This window comes from Balearica regulorum, chromosome 4 (genome assembly GCF_011004875.1).
Source record: "Balearica regulorum gibbericeps isolate bBalReg1 chromosome 4, bBalReg1.pri, whole genome shotgun sequence".
In the NCBI taxonomy this organism is placed as follows: Eukaryota; Metazoa; Chordata; class Aves; order Gruiformes; family Gruidae; genus Balearica; species Balearica regulorum.
The window spans coordinates 49,255,555-49,268,453 of NC_046187.1; the positions used below are offsets into that span (position 1 = coordinate 49,255,555).

The 12,899-nt window shown below is 39.7% G+C and overlaps 1 protein-coding gene across 10 annotated transcripts in view; it reads left to right on the forward strand.

Moving 5' to 3' along the window:
• Positions 1–12,899, forward strand: part of MTUS1 (microtubule associated scaffold protein 1) — a 126,332-nt gene that overhangs the window by 92,561 nt on the left and 20,872 nt on the right. For all 10 annotated transcript variants that reach the window (XM_075752041.1, XM_075752046.1, XM_075752042.1 and 7 more), the window contains one exon: positions 2,753–2,970. In XM_075752041.1, the coding sequence (XP_075608156.1) occupies positions 2,753–2,970 (218 nt within the window). The remainder of the gene's footprint in view (positions 1–2,752; positions 2,971–12,899) is intronic.

Genomic DNA, 12,899 nt, shown 5'->3' on the forward strand with positions numbered 1-12,899 from the left:
AGTGAGGAGGACTTGGGCTGGTAAGCAAGACTGTCTTTAGAGTCCATCACTGATGTGTTGTATCAGTAATTAGACTCATGATGCTTCTGTTTTAATGAAAGCATGGCTTTTGTTTTGAAATCACAGCATGCCTTCTATACAAATCTGGAAACAATCTGTCATTGCCCAGAGGTACGGAGGCCATAAATAAGCCAGCGTTAATCTGTAGAAGCAGCTACAGAGAGTTCATGCTAGCAGAGAAATACTTTTCAGCATTTGAAGTGGCCATGTATAGCACATGGCTATGATAAAATTGCCAACAGGAATGTCACTGAATTTCTCTAGTGCATGGTTTTTGTTCAGCTTTTTTTAGTATAGTATCCAGGATTGGCTTGGTTGGATATTTGAATGAGCTTCTAGGAAAAGACTTGGTAGTCTCGGCACCATGATGTAAAGCAATGGTGTGAAACTGGCAAACTGATAAAGGCTGGCTGAACACTAGAAACAGTAGATATCTGGAATCTTGTGAAATTTGTGGTTAGCTGTTGTATCACTGTATTTAAATGAAATAATGTCATTAGGTAACAGTTGTGATGTAATTTTTTTCCCAGAATAAAAATTGTCTGCAAATGTTTGTTCAGGTTTAATGCAGCTCTGTCAGGGTCCTACAAATGGATGTAAAAGCAATTTCATACAGTTAATTAAATGATGACACTAGCATCTGTGTCATTGAATTTAGCCAGTACCCTTAAATCAAGAAGAGTGCTCTAGTTTGTTATTTATTGTAAGTGGAGCATTCGGGAAGGGAGGTGGAATATGTGAGAGAGTAGGAGTATGTGAGCCAGTAGGGCAGGGAAGGACTGACTGTACATGTTTATTCTCTAGTCCCTGCTTTTTTTTTTTTGCCTCTCTCCTTGATTATTTCCTTGATTATTGTCTTTTGTGATTTTTTTTTTTTTGAAGAAGCTTCAGAAGGTCACCAGTATTTTCCAAAACACACTGTTTTCCATTTCTCCATAAGGTTGCTGGAAGTCTGACATGGTTGCTCTCAAATGTGAACTGTCATTCATTTAAAGAGGTCTACTCAAAGGACATGGTTATGTCTGCACTGTGAGAAAAGAATGGTGGTAAAAATAAGCTAACTAGAACTGGCAGCCAAGCTTGATCTTTCATTCTCCTACAGATTTGTATTTTGATCTGGGTTATGTTGCTATGCCTTTTAACAGCACTACTACTAAACTGCAAAACAGCATGTTTCTAATTGAAAATACATCCTTTAACAGTCAGCATCTCTGAGCAGAAGCATAGTGAAATCTCCAAGAATACAAGAGCATCTGAACATTATAAAGCAATATGCTGACAATTCTTTAACTATGAGGGATGACAGAAAATCTTGCCTAGAGAGCATTTATTTGGAAAATTAATAGGCTCAGGAGGCACTCTATACCTGGCTCAGTAAGAGAGGCACAGAGGATGTCAGGATTTTGAACAGGAAACTTGCTTTCAAAGCGTTTGAAAACAAGTGAATACTGTGCAAGAGTGATGTATTAATGCCACAGGTGATGTGTCGATCCAACTAACAATAATTGAGAATCAAAGCTTTTGTTATTAATACTGTCCTCAGTTGTGTGATTGAACCTTACACTGCTAGAACTATTCCATAGTCAACAACCTTCAAACCAGGTGCTTGTGCTTCAGAAAGGATTTGTGAATGACTGCCTCTGATTAGTTTGTCTCCTAGTTTTCTGCATGTTCCTATCTTTCTTTTCTCCAAATCTCACCTCTCAGGTTTTTTCACTTTATCTTGAAGAAATCTTGTTACGTTGAAACTCTACGCAGTAATCTGCTTAGATGTCTTCATTAAATTACGAAGGGATATTTATGTATTGCATCAGTCTTTTATTGCAGAAGTGTTTGCTCGTTCCCCGGTGTGATCAAACGGGGAAGACTGGCCCTATCTGCACAGCAGTACTGGGCTCCCTTTCCACTCAGAAGGCAGCAGAGAAACTTGTAACCTCTGCCGTGTTTACGAGTCAAGCGCTGGATTATGTAATGTGGTTTCCTGTGACATGAGATGATTGTGTACTGTGAAGGGATTCAGGTTGCAACATAGCTAGCAATATTAAATCATCGATGTAATTCTCGGACCGTGAATAGTGGTGGTGGGGGAACTCGAAATATATTAGATTTTAGAGCATCTTTTAAAGTCTCCTCCTTGTGACTGAAATTGCTGACATACTAAGAAATGCTGCAAGACCTCTAGTTAATAAAGCTCAAACGTGAGCGGCAGAGAGGGCAGTTTTCACAGTGAAGATTTTGAAAGGAAGGAAAAGGCCATGTAAATGTAGAGAAAATGGGTTTATATTCAGCCATACTTTAGAGTGCAGGAAATAACAAAATCCATGTTGCAAACAAAAGTGGTGAACTCTTACATTAGAAATAAGTTACTGGATAGGTAGGATGGCAGAGATCTTGCATTTGATGAAAATATTTATTCAAAGGAGAGTCTGAAGAGTATGCTGAAAAATAAGCCACAGAATTCATGAAGGTAAGGACGAAGTGCAAAATATTGTATGCAGGGTTACGGTGCTAGAAATTAACCTGGCAGACGGTGGTGCTGTCTTTGCAGTGCTACTGAAATAACCCTTTCTCCTAGTTAGTATTTCAGAAAGTGTTTATAAGAATTTATAACTACTTTCTTTTGCACCTGTCTTAAGTTTTGGTGAGAATTCAACATAAAGTGCATATTAATTAATTGTTGTTGTTGTTTTAGTTGACAAGGGCAAGCAGCGGAGTCCCAGGAGCTCGTGCATACAGACTCAAGCCTCCACAGATGTGCGTTCACCTGGCACAAAAACAGCTGAGTTGACACAGTACAAAACAAAATGTGAGACCCAAAGTGGAATCATCCTGCAGCTGAAAAAATTCCTGACAGGCAGTAATCAGAAGTTTGAAGCATTAACAGTTGTGATCCAGCACCTGCAGTCTGAGGTAAAAACTTGCAGCTAATAGATTTTGGCTTTAATTTGTTGAACTCTTCTCAAAAAGGGCTTGTGAAAATATTAATATACCAGTACAGAACATCTATGTTTCCGTTCCAATGATTTCTGTTTTCCTGTGGAGGTAGCAGTAAACCTGCTCCTGGAATCAGTTGGATAGAAAAAAAATAAAACCCTGACACTGAGTCTTATGGTCTCTTTGCAGCTTCACATTCTTTTTAGAAGAGAAGTTTTTTTAATGTGTCTAGTCAGAGAGTCCTTCAGGGTTGAGTACCTTTCCAAGTATATACTTCAAGTTCTGCCTTTGTAGGAAAGGCTAGCTTCAACAGATGATCCGCATGACCTTGTTTTGTTATCTGACATCAGATAGAAAAATATATAAGGGGTAGATATGGTTTTTTGAGCTATTCAGAATAAAGTGTGGGATTGCAATGGTTGTATTTATTGAATCCTGCATTATTGATGGTGTTGTAAAATTATCGACATTACATTTAAAAAAATAAATTAGAAATGCACTTGGAATTTAGAGTGGAAATATTCTGATGTGGTTTAATGTTTATTTGTTCTAGTCTGACGTGCATAATGACCTAATCAGTTTCATATTACACTCTAAACTTTGATTCTGCTTTGAAAACTTGAAAGAAGAAAAATATGAAGGAAACTGTAACAATTATGGATTTATGCTGCAACAGTTGATGCAGGCTTTAATACCAGTTTCTCTTGCATTTATAACTCATGTTCCAAGATTGGTATCAGTATTATTTCAGCTGTTCTGATATATGGTGATTTTGTAGTCTACAGTATACAAAAAAGTGCTGAGTTGTCTTAGTATGCTACTAGAAATGTAACATTCTTTTCTTGTGGGATAATATCTACTCTCTCATTCCATCTAAAAATACTGCATTTAAGTCCAAGTCTGGTTCAACTCAGAGCAGTGGCTCTTAGCCAGTTGCGTGGGTTTGGTTTGGTTGGGGTTTTTAAACTCCTGATTGGAACACCTTTCTCTGCTAAGGAACTAGTTTAAGATCTTCAAAGCAATTTGATGCAGGATTTTTGGATGCCTGTCATTTAATGTGAAATTGTGAAATTTATATGTGAAATTCTCACTGCTAAACTTCTGTGCAATCTTCTAATTACTGTGTAATAAACACCTTGATTTTTTTGGTAACTTGTATAATAACTTGGCCTAGATTCTTCTCTCAAATATGTTGTATTGCAGCTTTTAAAAATTCAGGAATACTTTATCAATGTAATACTTAATGATAAGCAGCCTGTCATACATATTTGCTTCTTATAGGCTGTTTTACAGGTCACTTAGTCTAAACTTGGTTTTTTGCGTTGTGGTTTTTGGGGTGTTTTTGTTTTGTGGGTTTGGTTTTTTGTTTTATAGAATAATGGGAATGGTTATTTAAAAAAAAATGCTGTTGAAGATGGATGGAAGAGAGAACTGCTTGGAGGAAACTAGTAATTTTGCTCCTTCTTTGTCTTCATTGATTTTTTTTTTTTGCAGATAGAAATTTTATTTCTCTCAAATTGTATAAAATGAGTAATCTTGGAAAGTTAAGTCTAATCACATGAAACTGAGCTAAATGACATACTGATGTACTTTCATACCAGTTATTGGTATTGAGGTTGTTCTCCTCTTTCCCAGGATAAGATGATGCTTGGTGAGCAGTCACTGTCTTATTCTTGTGTATTTACCATAGGGGTGAGGACTCTTCTTGCCATGGTGGTATGAGGAATAATCAGAATCTGGTAGTTAGCTGGGGGAAAAATCCTGTAGGATTTCTGTGGTTTAGGGAACACTATAAAGAGTTGTTTTGGTATCATGGTTTGTTTTGGGTTTATTTGTTGGTTTGTTTGGGGTTTTTTTCCTTTCTGTTGAGGTGTGAAGCCTGGTATAACTAAAGCTCAACTGGCCATTTATTTTTCTGAAGTATCTCTTGGAGACCCTTTTGGTGTAGTTTTCAAACTCTTTGAGTAAACTTAGGGAGAAACTTGGAGTTAGCTCATGAGGCAGGAGCTCATAGCTTAACTACTGCAGAGTCAACTGAAAGTAGCTTCAGCTTTTCTGGTTTAAAAAAAATAAAATAATCACACTTAGCTGATTATATGAAGAACAAAGCTGTGCTTCCATTCCTCCCAGCAGAGCAAGTGTGAAGTGACATGATGCAGTGTAGGCTGATGAAACAGCCTGCTGTAACCAGAGGAAGGTCCTGCTCTGGACTCCTCTGGTGCTGGTCTGTCCCTGCAGAAGGCTGATTCCCCTTGCAACTACCAGAAAGCTAACTCAGCCAAAGAGAGAGCATTTCTTTGCCAGGTTAGCAACGTGGACCATCCTAATGTGTGGTCAGAGCCAGTGCAAGGGTGAGATGGGGTCGAGGACAGGCTGCCTGGCCAAACGGAGGGAGAAAAGAGCTGGAGTGAGCTGTTAGGGTCCCTCTGAGGCTGTGCAGCCCAGCCCCAGCCTCTCCTGCTTCCCTGCAAAGCTGAACTCACTGGGAGGTGATTCAGCTGTTGGGTTTGTTTGGGTTTACTTTCCTTTTTTCTTTTTATCCCCAAGAGGTCCCAATGTATTTCTGCACAAAAGTTTAAAGTTGCTCCTTTTGAGCTCATTTGGCATGAGATATAGCTGTGAATAAAATCAGGGCTTGCTGGCAATGACTTCTGTTGAAAATGCAGCCAGCCCATCTGCGGTGAAGTTGAGAGGCTGCTGTCGAAGGGTTAAATCAGATTGAGCAATGCTGCTGTGCTGTTTCTGGTCGAGCAGGAATCTGGTAAAACTCCGCCTGAGCTCAAACCTGTTTGTTGCAAGCATTATCTTGGAGTTGTCAATATTAACAGCTGGCTCTGATAATACCTTCATACTCGAGCTGTCAGGGTTTGTCCACGGGGTTTCTATGCTTAACTACCTTTCCCCTCTTGGCATCCAGAATACTTGATGGCAGTGAATGGTGTGGCTGGTGAGAAGGCCATGCTGCACTGGGTTTTTTCCGTTGTTAGATGGCTGTATGTGCACTAGCGGTGTTAGCACGTGCCAAACTACAGGCTAAGCACAAAAGCAAGCTTAGTCTTTCTAGGCTACTGCGCTCCCCCTGATCCCCTGGTAATTTCTGTGACTTCATAACTATTTTCCTGGGGTTTTTTTAAGCTCAGATGAGAAAGGAAAAGTGGCAGTACAGAGGAAATGGTGAAATCGACTGTTTACAATAAGTGTATGAAGTGCCAAGGAAAACCATCTTCTGTTAACCTTTAACGGCATCGAGCTCTGGCATTTGCACCACTGCATTTTAGTTGGCCTTTTAACTTCCCCTGGTATTCACAATTAATTTTGAATTTTTCTTATCCCTTCAGTAACAATGCATTCACAGAAGCTTTAAATGCATGGTTTAACATGTCTGTGGTGTCAGACCATGGCTGCCGCTCCTGTGGCCCTGCCGTCTCTACCTTGCCTCATGTCTGCACGGGCTGGTGCTCGCCTGGCCTTGAGGAGCCAGTTCAGGCATCCAGTCAGGAATATAAAAAAAAATTAAAAATTATTACAGGATGAGTTTTATAGGTCTGCCCATACTCAAAGTGCTACGGGTATGCCCCCGTGCAGTGGTTTGCTGCAGGAAGGAGTGGGAATGAAGAACCACCAGCACTGGGATGGGAATGTTCCTGAGAGGTCTGCAGCTGTGGGTGTAGGAGCCAGGTGCTCCTTGGGAAGGAAGATCCCAAACTCAGGATGTTCTGTGGAAGTGCATCACCAGCTGATGAGACCGAAGCTGTGGCCTCGACTTCTGGGCCCCTTCCCCTGCCTTAGGGCTACCCCCCGCAAGGCTGTGTGAATGGTGCACGTGGGGAGTCTGAACCTTTCACTCACTGCCGTACATAAACTCCTACGTGTTTGGGGGTGGCGGTGTTTGTTTTAGCAGCACAGTACTACTTGGTTTTAAATCTGGCTTTGACTGTTTAAGGATACAGCTTTTGAGTGGAAAGGTATTGCTAGAGTGACTTGACAAAGTGTGAATTGACAAATAGTACCTTTTCATACTCTCATTTCAGTGCATAAATTGCCACATTCAGAACTACTCAAGGCTGTTTAAAGAAATCTTTAGATGGTAAAATGTTTAATTGTTATAAACACCCATTTCTGTTCTGCTAGTTTAATAGATGAATCTAAGTGTTTCAAGAGCTCTCAACAGATTCTGCTGTGGAAATGAGCTTCAAATTTGTGTCTGTGCCACAACATGCTACAGAGATGAGCAGAAACTAAATTTCACTGTTGTGCTTCTCTTGGTATGGTTACAGGAAGACTGGTATTTACAGTTCAGACTTTACTTGGGGATGACTGTAGTGACATCTTCAAGAAGTTCCTTCTTGGAGGGAAATCATAGGTTTGGGTTGGAAGGGACCTCAAAGACCATCTAGTTCCAACTCCCCTGCCATGGACAGGGACACCTTCCACTAGAGCAGGTTGCCCAAAGCCTCATCCAACCTGGCCTTGAACACTTCCAGGGATGGGACATCTGCAACCTCTCTGGCCAACCTGTTCCAGTGCCTCACCACCCTCATAGTGAAGAATTTCTTCCTCATATCTAATCGAAATCTACTCTCTTTCAGCTTAAGGCCATCACCCCTTGTCCAATCGCCACATGCCCTGGTAAACAGCCTCTCTCCAGCTTTCTTGTAGGCTCCAAATCCTTACAAATGCCCTTTGACAGGCTATAGAGCTTTGACAATAATATGTGGATACCACTAATAGTGGATGTGACACAGGAAGCAACGTAAGTGATGTGCTAGAAATTGTGTGGCTGAAACAAGCTGCAGTATCTCTAGGTGGACATAGAAATTAACCATTAGTATATGAGCTATTATAACTGGAATTTCCTGACACGTGGGTGACTGTAAGAGTTGAGATACTAGTTTTCTTGGGAACTTCTTAGCACTTTAAAGAGATGATTTTTTTTTTTCCATCTTGGAATACATGGACCCATGTAGCAGAAAATCATGTCCTGGCCTTTGTGGAAGTTCAGCAGAAAATGTTTAAATTTATCAAATGAGAAATGCATATTTAGCTAAGGAGCAGAGGTACACATGCATCACTAAACCCAACACCATTTATAGTAAAAGGAAGAGATTTGGAACTCTACTTTAGGCCTATAAATCCAAAATATATTGGTAGGCCTATTGTTTAGAGCAGCTATCTTTGAGTTAAATTTATAGTTTTGATTTTCTAGAACCTAACATCAAACTTGGCTGATTCTCGTTAAGATTTTCATCCAAAGCGTACTTCTACTTTTTAAGTTTGGCTTCCCAAAATATTCTGACTTGTAAAAAGTTATGTCCAAAGGATATTTAATTTAGATAATTTTTGTGTTTCTTTAGATTTTAAAAAAAAATCACTTAAGTCAAATGATAGTATCTTGAACTTGAGGAATTAAAATATTTTCTGTTGAGTAAAGGAGAGTATTTGAGTTATAACACAGCAGCTTCTGTCTGTAAAGCAAGCCTAGGCTCTAGCAGTTTGCATCTGACAGGTAGCTGTTGGAAAGCAAGGACGTTTCAAATGATTCTCAAAGTCCCTGTAACACGTGGCTGTTAAGAAACAATATTTTTGGCAACAGGTTGAAGATTTGTGAGCTCTAACATCCAGAAAAAGATTTTAATCCATTAATTACTGTGAAACTAGGCTCTGGTGGAAATAACTTTTAAAAAGATGCCTCATTTAAGCAATGTATTGTGTACACCTGGGTATTCAGAATGGGTTACAGCTGGAGAGAATTGGGAGTCCTGTCCTGTAGCTACTCCTAGTAAAAGGTGCCTTGAGAAAAGACACCTTGGACTGAAACAAACTTGGTGTTTCAGGCAGCCAGTGTTGCTTTCCATGAAGTTGATTCTCATGAATGACTGCCTTGTCATTGCTCCTATTTTTTTTTTTTCCCCAATAAGATGCAGAATTAATGACAATTGCAAACTAGATGTATCTGTTACAAAATCAAAATTAGTGGGAGCAGTTAGTGGAAGAAAGAAACTGTTTGCTTCTTGTTTCCCTCTTCTGTTTTCTGCTGCCTTTTCAGATGAAATTCTAAACAGCCTTAAAAATGGAATGATATAAATACTGCAATATTGTGCTCAAGCATAGGATCTCATATTCTAACATTTTAAAGAACTTTATAAAGATAATTATAATTTTATAGACGTGAGAACGTGTGACAGTATAACTTGTCAAAGCCTTGTGGTATCTGATGAAGACTTTCTGTCATACTCAGATGAGGCGTACTGAGACAAAAAACTTCAGAAAATACTGAGAAATAAGTAATTGCTTAGATAAGAAACTGGTTTATGAGATCAGCTTTTTTACGGGGAAGGAAGGAGTCATTCTATGTGACAAGTGAAAACTAATATTGGAGTTCAGAAACCCTGTAAAGTAGAGGACAGAGAAGTAAAGTTAAATAGCCCGTATTAGTACATCTGGACCTAACGTTGTAAAGCTATTGCATGAAGGTGGGCATAACTTCTAAATGGGAAAACAAAGATCCTATATGACCATAAGATCCCTTGTAAAGCTTGTAAAAGCATAAAGAGCCCGCACACGTACAATCCATGTTAAACATTAAGTGACTCATAGGAATCCTGTTTGGCTTGTTCTCTGCTGGACTGTTTCACACACTAAACATCAGGGAATAAACATCTGATTCTCCATAAATGTACCTAGCAAATGAGGGAAGCAAAATATCAGAAATTACAGTGAGTATCTATTAGCTAATCACATAAGTGGTGTATTCTGAGGCTGAATTGAACTCTGAAGTAATAAGTCATGAAACTTATAACAGGTGAAAACCGATTGCTTATTGCATTTCGCAGGAAGGCAATGCATAACACTAACAAGGGCAGGAATAATTTGGAAATAGTCATTTCTCTGTATATTTATTGATTTGAGATGGTTAATGATATTTTCACTTTATTGCAGTAATAGTTTGCTGCTCCTTTCAAAAATATACATGGAGCAGAGAGTGTAAATCCTGTTTGTTGTGCCACTTCCTTGGCTCATTTCTTTAGCTTGTTTCTGCCTCCAAGTGATGCGAAAGAAATGACTTTTCAAGGGATTTTTAAGTGGGGTGGGGGGGCAAGTGAGTTTAAAAAAAAATCATTTATAAAATTGCTGACTTCTAATTAGAAGATTTATTTAGAGGATTGGGTTTTGCCAATAAGGAAGGAACAGGGACGGGTAGAAATACTGTGGTATAAGGACCAAAATAGTCAAAGCAAATGTCATACTGCAAAGCAGATATGAGTGGCCCTTTTACCCCTTCATAATTACCTCCAGGCTGTAGCTGATGACACATGAGTGACTGGAGTTTATGCAAAGATGTGACTCAATTTCTGCATTATGGCCAATGATGATGCTCATTTTTTCATGACTGATGCAGCACAAGGATGGAGTAGACTCCAATTTCTAATGCTTTGTCCGTAAGAGGAATATCTGCTCAGATGAGAGATGCATCTTGTATTAAGAACTACTGGCAACTGAGACTGCACCAGTATTAAATAGTTAAATGATAATCTGTTCTTCCATACATACTAAGTCCATCTCCTGTAAGGTCTAAGCACTCAACTACTTGCAAATAATCATAATTTATTTTTTAAGATGTTCAGTATTTCACTCTGATTTTTAGAAGTCAGTGCTTGTGGTTTGAACAAACGGCTTTCAAAAATCAGGCTTTCCTTTCCTAGAATAAAATTAATTTGACCTTATGTATAACAGCAAAACACATTGAAGTGCTTCCTGTTTTATGTACTCGAACGGATTTTATTTAGTCTGGTCTAATAAAATGCTTTTTAAAAAAGCATCATAATGTTTTTGTGTTTGACAATGTTCTTGCACAAGTCTTAACTGTTGAAATGACTTGTTTACAATCTGTATTGCTGATAAAACTAGAAGCCTGATCTACAGCCTTCCAGTTCAGAGCCATTTCCACCTGCCAGTTCTGCCTCCGGCAGGTAGAGCTGCTGCCCTTTGCGTGAGACTCGGAGCTGCTTGTCCACGTGCTGCGGAGTCCTTGGTACCAGCATCGCCTGGGCCTTTCTTCACCTTCTCTAAGCAGAGACCATGTCGCATCCCAGCATTGAGGGGAATGTTCCAGTATGGTCACTATGGGAAAAGTTCCACAACACAACCTGATTCCCTGAGGTATCAGAGGACCCAGAAGTGGGCTGTGTCTCTGCCTTTGCAATATACTAGTGCTTTGCATAATGCTGCTTCTGAACCTGTTAATGGATAGAAGATACAAGGTTTCACACCAGTACAATTTTGAGGAAGATTGGGAAACATTAATATGAGGATGAAAAACTGAGTGAGGGGGTTTTATTAAATGACAGAAGCTTGCTAAGAAGTTTGAAATGCCACAGTTGCAGGAGCTCATAAGTTGCATGGGGTAGACCAGGCAACTGTGATAAGGAGCTTATTACATAGATACTGGTGTGAGATAGCTGCTCCAAATTAAAAAAAACAAACCAAACTCACTCCCCATATTTTGGTATATAAATGTGAACTTTTCAGTATTGGTTTTTGTGATTTCTTTCTTTACAACAGCTCCAAAAAGTAGACGTTTTGTTTCCAGAAGCAGTGTAGTTTAAAATGTGAACTGTGACGTGTGGATAATTACTACCAGATGGGTAGCGTTAGCTTACTTGGACATGCATACTCAAAACCCGGTTTCTGCCATGGTTTGCTCTTTTATATTGAATAGCTGTTGAAGGACTTGTAGCTCTTAACACGGAGGAGAAACTTGCAAAAGGTGAATAGGGCTTGTTGGCCAGGCACAGCCCCTGTGGCTCTCAAAGCCTTGACTTGCAGGCAGAGCACAGGGCTCCCACACCAGGGCCACCTCACCTGGCCAGCAGCAGGACTGTGCTGGGAAACCTGAAATGGTTAGTCTGTCTAGTTGCATGTCCTCTCAAGGAAATAAGAGTTGCCAGTTTGCCATGAAACTGCATGCTCCTGGATTTGGGGTCTGCAAAGGAGCTGTGGGATGCTTGAGGAATACCCACCCATTCCAACTTGAGAACTGCTCATAACCCTAAGCTCTTGGAGGTATCTTGTGTCTTTCTCACGTGAAAATTTGGTATAGGTACGTAGCCAGGAAAGTTGGTTGCTTGCGTGCCTGGCATAAATACCTTTTTTGTTCATTCTGGGGTGTGAACTTCCTGCTTTTAAAGCAAAGCAATGGAAACTGTTCAGATGTTGATGTGTCTTCACCTTCGTTTGTATCTAAAATGACCCTAGGCTGGTCTGTTTGAATCTCAAGCTGTAGCAAAAACAGCTGGTTGCCAGGAAGAATACTCTTAAGCCTGTAACTGGGCTGTGCAACTGCCTGTAACACAAACATGAATGACAAATTTTGTAATTTGTTCTATTCCTGATTTGGTCATTTTGTCATGTTGAAACTGTCATGTTTTCCAGCCCCCTACCTTGAACCTCTTTTTCCATCCAGTTGTAGTAGGGCATGCCCCCCTTCCCAACTCGATTGTCAAATTTTCAAAACATGTGAAGGATAACTGCTTAATCTTTCACAGAACAAGAAATGTCCAAGTCTCCTTTATGCTGAGAATTTTTTTGTAGCATCTGATAGAGGTGCACCACCCTGATATTGCCTGTGGCAAAGCTTTTATCCCCAAACTCTGTTCTTGTTTCTTCCTACAGCTTGTATGCTTACAGTAGGGGCATGTTTTGGCTAAAGCTCCACTGGATTTCTTGTGCACCTAAATAGATTGTTTTGAAATAAGAAAAATAGGTACCCAGTCATCCTACGTGATCTTGGCATAAACTCATGTATTGTGCCAGAAACAGCTTTAAATTGGTATGAAGACCCTCCTTGGGCCTCTGACAACTAAGTGAGGATGATCCCTATTGCCAGATTTATCTGGATAAATGAA